General features: G+C 38.7%; 1 protein-coding gene across 1 annotated transcript in view; it reads left to right on the top strand.

The window, feature by feature from the left end:
- The window catches only part of PIG-G (phosphatidylinositol glycan anchor biosynthesis class G), a gene marked incomplete at its 3' end in the record, with an annotated part of 258,420 nt that overhangs the window by 92,439 nt on the left and 158,625 nt on the right, over positions 1 to 7,356 (top strand). The window contains 1 exon segment of the mRNA XM_070086539.1: positions 5,777 to 5,966. Within this exon segment, the coding sequence (XP_069942640.1) occupies positions 5,777 to 5,966 (190 nt within the window).

Raw genomic sequence — 7,356 nt, 5'->3', positions numbered from 1 at the left:
AAAAATAAGATTTATTTCACTAGAACTCCATTTTTTCTATCGAATGAGTACAAGAAACCACCTATTTACCAATTTCAACTATCTAATAAAGTGGTTAGAAATTGCCAATTTTGCCAATTTCACACAAATTTCAAATGCCAATTTCCAAATAGGGTCCAGAATAAACAAGACAAGTTCTCTGTTCGTTAGTCACGTCCCCAGGCCCCTCTTATATTTCTTTTTTCTTTCCACTTTGAATTTTTATTTTTACAAATAATAGAAGATATACTGTTATGCAGACTATTTCATTAGTGTAGAAATGGTATAAATAATATCATTGCACTTGTGAAAGGATATTAGAATCACCAGTTGACGTGTAGTGGACGCTTGGCATGACTTGTTTACTTTTGAACTTTGGTAAAAATCGAACATTTCTGCTAATTGGAGCTCAATTTCAAGGTACTTTTCATTGTGAAACCAATCAAAATCATCTCAATTTCTATAATATTTCTTCCATTCTATAAAATGAGACCAGGAAAACTAGAATACAACCATAAATACCATACAAAAATACAGTGCAAAATTGCTGTTTTAATCCAAAAACACGGTCAGTTTTTTTTTCTCACTACGCACTGTGTGCTGCAGGATTTTTTTTATACTGTGCACACTGACCACAGACCCATTCTTTCATATGTATGCCTACCAGCTTCCTCTCTCTAGATTTGAAGGCGCTAGAATTTAGGTGTTCTAGTATGTCAATAACCCTGGTGCGTAAGCCGTACTAGTATGTCGCAAACCCTGAAAGGGTTAAGGATAAACAAACACAGGGCAATGAACAAAACTCAGTACAAAATTTAGCCAAAAAAAGTGGTCGAAACTCGAAGTGGCCAATACTCAGGGTGGTCAAAACTCTGGGTTCCACTGTATCTCTCTTGTTCAGCAGAGATCAAGATGGTTCAGCAGTGTTCATGAACACTAATATCTCTCCTGTTCAGCAGAGATCAAGATGGTTCAGTAGTGTTTATGAATGCTAATACAGTGGAACCCTGGATTTTGCACGCACCAGATATTGGACATTTCGGATTTCAGATGCTTTTTTGTGCGAAATTTTGCTTTGAATTTCGGACCTTGTCCTTGGAATTGCATGTAGCATATGCGTCCGCCCGCCTGGGGAACGCCGTCAGTCTGGCTCTGTCACTGCTTGAGTGAGCATTCATCTGAAACATTTCGCAATTTTTGTGCTTGTTTATTGATTGTGACTGCAAAATAAGCCACCATGGGCCCAAAGAAAGTTCCTAGTGCCAGCCCTTTGGTAAAGGGCTGAAAGAGAGGGGAGAATGTGCCTTCTTCAGTGATTCTATGATATGCATGATACTAAAGCAGTGGGAGTCGATAAAGGCTATAGCTCCAGCCAGCGATAAAGTGTAGCATTAACAGTGTAGCAAGTAAGTTGAGTGATTAAGTGATAGAAAAAAACAACATGAAACTAACTCTTCCAGTGTTGTTGGAGGTATATAGGGCCACTGGCAACATATGCTGCCCTGTGTATCTTCCATCAACCTAAACCTCTGCCAGCATCTCAATAACCACTTAATTTCTTTACATTCTCCACAATAACCACTTTATTTCTTTATATTCTCTATTATGTTTTTATACAATATTTCTTATTTATAAATTATGTACATTATTTCAGTGTGACTAGTGGTGTGATTAGTAGTATTTCAGTGTGACTAGCAGTGTGTTTAGTGGTGGTGGCTGCTGCTGCCATCACCACCACCACTGTGTACGGCATATGCTGTCAGTGGCCCTGATAAACCTAACAACATCATCAACACCAGCACCATTAGTCACATATGTAATGACTTATTTTATTCATTCTAGAGTATATATCATGTTTCTAGGTTATTAATTTTGTTTATTATGTCATGTTAGATGAATTGTGATAGATAAATAAGCCATAGAGTTGATTTTTTTATTAGCACCATCATTCACTCCATAACTGTCTTGCCAGAAGGGTTCTTTACAGTTTTTTAAACTGTAACATTAACACCTCTCCTTCAGAGTGCATGCACTGTACTTCCCATCTCCAGGACTCAAGTCCGGCCTGCCAGTTTCCCTGAATCCCTTCATAAATGTTACTTTGCCCACACTCCAACAGCACATCAAGTATTAAAAACCATTTGTCTCCATTTACTCCTATCAAACACGCTCAAACATGCCCGCTGGAAGTCCAAGCCCCTCGCACACAAAACCTCCTTTACCCCCCTCCCTCCAACCTTTCCTAGGCCAACCCCTGTCCCGCCTTCCTTCCACTACAGACTGATACACTCTTGAAGTCATTCTGTTTCGCTCCATTCTCTCTACATGTCCGAACCACCTCAACAACCCTTCCTCAGCCCTCTGGACAACAGTTTTGGCAATCCCGCACCTCCTCCTAACTTCCAAACTACGAATTCTCTGCATTATATTCACACCACACATTGCCCTCAGACATGACATCTCCACTGCCTCCAGCCTTCTCCTCGCTGCAACATTCGTCACCCATGCTTCACACCCATATAAGAGCGTTGGTAAAACTATACTCTCATACATTTCCCTCTTTACCTCCAAGGACAAAGTTCTTTTTCTCCACAGACTCCTAAGTGCACCGCTCACCCTTTTCCCCTCATCAATTCTATGATTCACCTCATCTTTCATAGACCCATCCGCTGACACGTCCACTCCCAAATATCTGAATACATTCACCTCCTCCATACTCTCTCCCTCCAATCTGATATCCAATCTCTCATCACCTAATCTTTTTGTTATCCTCATAACCTTACACTTTCCTGTATTCACTTTTAATTTTCTTCTTTTACATACTCTACCAAATTCATCCACCAACCTCTGCAACTTCTCTTCAGAATCTCCCAAGAGCACAGTGTCATCAGCAAAGAGCAACTGTGACAACTTCCACTTTATGTGTGATTCTTTATCTTTTAACTCCACGCCTCTTGCCAAGACCCTCGCATTTACTTCTCTTACTACCCCATCTATGAATATATTAAACAACCACGGTGACATCACACATCCCTGTCTAAGGCCTACTTTTACTGGGAAATAATCTCCCTCTTTCCTACATACTCTAACTTGAGCCTCACTATCCTCGTAAAAACTCTTCACTGCTTTCAGTAACCTACCTCTTACACCATACACCTGCAACATCTGCCACATTGCCCCCCTATCTACCCTGTCATACGCCTTTTCCAAATTCATAAATGCCACAAAAACCTCTTTAACCTTATCTAAATACTGTTCACTTATATGTTTCACTGTAAACTCCTGGTCCACACACCCCCTACCTTTCCTAAAGCCTCTTTGTTCATCTGCTATCCTATTTTCCGTCTTACTCTTAATTCTTTCAATAATAACTCTACCATACACTTTACCAGGTATACTCAACAGACTTATCCCCCTATAATTTTTGCACTCTCTTTTGTCTCCTTTCCCTTTATACAAAGGAACTATGCATGCTCTCTGCCAATCCCTAGGTACTTTACTCTCTTCCATACAATTATTAAATAATAGCACCAACCACTCCAAAACTATATCCTCATATTTAAGTATTTTGTCCTGTCTCCAAACAATAAGCTCTCCTCCCTCAATATACCAACAAGAGCCTTCATTAAAGGTAAAAGTGATATTAAATGTTCATTTATCCATTTCATTAATGCTTTATATATTTATTTTTCATTCTTTTCTGTATGTAAAACTATACTTATTCTTTAACCCTTTCAGGGTCGAGAGGCCCTCTCCTAAACTCGTTCTCAGGGTTGAAAATTTTTTGGGGAAAAAAAAATGATTTTTTCTTATGAAATGATAGAGAATCTTTTCCCGATCATAATGACACCAATAGTATGAAATTTGATGGAAAACTTACAGAATTATGCTCTTGCGAAGTTAGCGGTCTCAACGATATTGACGCACCGGCGATTTCGCCTACTTTGAGCCCTGTTTTCGGCCAATTTCAGTGTGCTAGTCAACAAAAATCGTATCTGTTTCACTAGAAATCCATTTTTTCTATCGAATGAGTACAAGAAACCACCCATTTACCAATTTCAAGTATCCAGTAAAGTGGTCAGAAATTGGCAATTTTGCAAATTTCTCACAAATTTCAGAAGATGCCAATTTCCAAATAGGGTTCAGAATAAGCAAGACAGACATTCCTGGCACTAAAATAACATTTTCTCTGTTCATTAGTCACGTCTCCAGGCCCCTCTTACATCTCTTTTGCTTTCCACTTTGAATTTTTATTCTCACAAAAAATAGAAGATTTACTGTTATGCAGACTACTGCATTAGTGAAGAAATGGTGTAGAAATGGTATAAATAATATCAGTGCACTTGTGAAAGAATATTAGACTCACTACACAAATAACCCGCACATAAAAGAGAGAAGCTTACGACGACGTTTCGGTGTGACTTTGTCAATGGTCCAAGTCGGACCGAAACGTCGTCGTAAACTTCTCTCTTTTATGTGCGGGTTATTTGTGTATTGTTCCAGTCACGGTATTGTGCCTTTTTTGTTATTTATTAGACTCACTAGTTGACGTGTATTGGACGCTTGGCATGATTTGTTTACTTTTGAAATTTGGTAAAAATCAAACATTTCTGCTACTTTCAGCTCAATTTCAAGGTACTTTTTATTGTGAAACCAATCAAAATCATCTCGATTTCTGTAATATGTCTTCCATTTTATAAAATGAGACCAGGAAAACTAGAATACAATCATAAGTACCATACGAAAATACACTGCAAAGTCGCTGTTTTAAACCAAAAACATGGTTGGAGTTTTTTTTTCTTGTTATGCACTGTGTGCTGCAGGATTTTTTTTTATACTGTGCACACTGACCGCATAGACCCATTCTCTCATTTGTAGGCCTACTAGCTTTCTCTCACTAGATTTGAAGGCGCTAGAATTTAGGCGTTCTAGTACATCAATAACCCTGGTGCGTAAGCCATACTAGTACGTTGGAAACCCTGAAAGGGTTATAAAATGTATTTTATGTTAATATTTTTGGGTGTCTTGAAATGGATTAATTGTTTTTACATTATTTTTTATGGGAAATATTGCTTTGGTTTTTGCACTTTTTAGATTTAAAATGGCCATCAAGAATGGATTAAGTATGAAATCTAGGGTTCCAGTGTATCTCTTGTTTAGCGGAGACCAAGATGGTTCAGCAGTTAATGAACACTAATATCTCTCCTGTTCAGCAGAGATCAAGATGGTTCATCAGTTAGTGAACACTAATATCTCTCTTGTTCAGCAGAGATCAAGATGGTTCAGCAGTTAGTGAACACTAATATCTCTTGTTCAGCAGAGATCAAGATGGTTCAGCAGTGTTCATGAACATTAATATCTCTCCTGTTCAGCAGAGATCAAGATGGTTCATCAGTTAGTGAACACTAATATCTCTCTTGTTCAGCAGAGATCAAGATGGTTCAGCAGTGTTCATGAACTCTAATATCTCTCTTGTTCAGCAGAGATCAAGATGGTTCAGCAGTGTTCATGAACACTAATATCTCTCTTGTTCAGCAGAGATCAAGATGGTTCAGCAGTGTTCATGAACACTAATATCTCTCTTGTTCAGCAGAGATCAAGATGGTTCAGCAGTGTTCATGAACACTAATATCTCTCTTGTTCAGCAGAGATCAAGTTGGTTCAGCAGTGTTCATGAACACTAATATCTCTCTTGTTCAGCAGAGATCAAGTTGGTTCAGCAGTGTTCATGAACACTAATATTTCTCTTATTCAGCAGAGATCAAGATGCTTCAACAGTGTTAGTGAGCAAGACAGTGATTGTTGTTATTGATGCTCTGAGAAGTGATCACCTGGTGTCTACTCCTCAGCCGCTAATGCCACACCTTCATGGCTTACTAAGCCAGGGTGATGCACATGGCTATGTGCTGCATACAGCCTCCCCGACTGTCACTCTCCCCAGAATTAAGGTAACATCAACTCATCATCCTTCTTGATAATAATACAGTGGTACCTCGAGTTTCAACCAGCTCCCAATTCGAACAGTTATGTAAGTGTAATTTTGTAAGTGCTTTTGTAAGTGTAGTTTTGGGGGTCTGAAACGGACTAATCTAGTTTGCATTATTCATTATGGGAATAAATTCGTTTGGTATCGGCACTCAAACAGCCTTCTGGAACGTATTAAGTTTGGAACTCGAGGTTCCATTGTATACTAAATAACTATTAGGGTAACAGCCACTCCTCATCTACATTCTTGAAAGTAGTATTAAATAACAACAACTCATCTTCTTCCTTATTTAGTCTCTAGTGACAGGCAACATTCCAGAGTTAAGTTAATTTTCCTTGTTAACATTATTTTGTTAGTCTTTAATAACAAGCAGCTTTCTAGGGCAGATTAAGATTTGTTGCCGAAACGGCTAATTTATTGTCAACCCCATATCCATCCTGTGGATGGTAGTGCAAGAGGATATGGATGCATGAAAGGCCTAGGAACTAGGCCCCAAAAGGGGTTAACAGGAGTATGTCTGGATTTATATCTACTCATGACTTTTCTGTTGCAAGCTAAGTTAATGAAATTTGCTTATTCTTTCTTCTTTCAACACATCGGCTGTATCCCATCGAGGCAGGGTGGCCCAGAAGGAAAAACGAAAGTTTCTCCTTTTACATTTAGTAATATATACAGGAGAAAGGGTTACTAGCCCCTTGCTCCTGGCATTTTAGTCGCCTCTTACAACACGCATGGCTTATGGAGGAAGAATTCTGTTCCACTTCCCCATGGAGATAAGAGGAAATAAACAAGAACAAGAACTAGAAAGAAAATAGAAGAAAACCCAGAGGGGTGTGTATATACAGTGGACCCCCGCATAACGATTACCTCCGAATGCGACCAATTATGTAAGTGTATTTATGTAAGTGCGTTTGTACGTGTATGTTTGGGGGTTTGAAATGGACTAATCTACTTCACAATATTCCTTATGGGAACAAATTCGGTCAGTACTGGCACCTGAACACACTTATGGAGTGAAAAAATATCGTTAACCGGGGGTCCACTGTATATGCTTGTACATGTATGTGTAGTGTGACCTAAGTGTAAGTAGAAGTAGCAAGATGTACCTGAAATCTTGCATGTTTATGAAACAGAAAAAAGGACACCAGCAATCTTATCATCATGTAAAACAATGACAGGCTTTCGTTTAACACTCACTTGGCAGGACGATAGTACCTCCCTGGGCGGTTGCTGTCTACCAGCCTACTACCTATAATTTGCTTATTATGTCTGGTATATTATTTTCATTAGTAGGATACCTTAACATATCACATAGGTTATTATACTGTTTATCTTTGTATTCCTCATCAAAT

The sequence above is a fragment of the Cherax quadricarinatus genome, chromosome 19 (assembly GCF_038502225.1).
Source record: "Cherax quadricarinatus isolate ZL_2023a chromosome 19, ASM3850222v1, whole genome shotgun sequence".
NCBI lineage: Eukaryota > Metazoa > Arthropoda > Malacostraca > Decapoda > Parastacidae > Cherax > Cherax quadricarinatus.
Note: the sequence above shows the minus strand (reverse complement) of the source record. Positions and strands in the feature narration are given on the sequence as shown.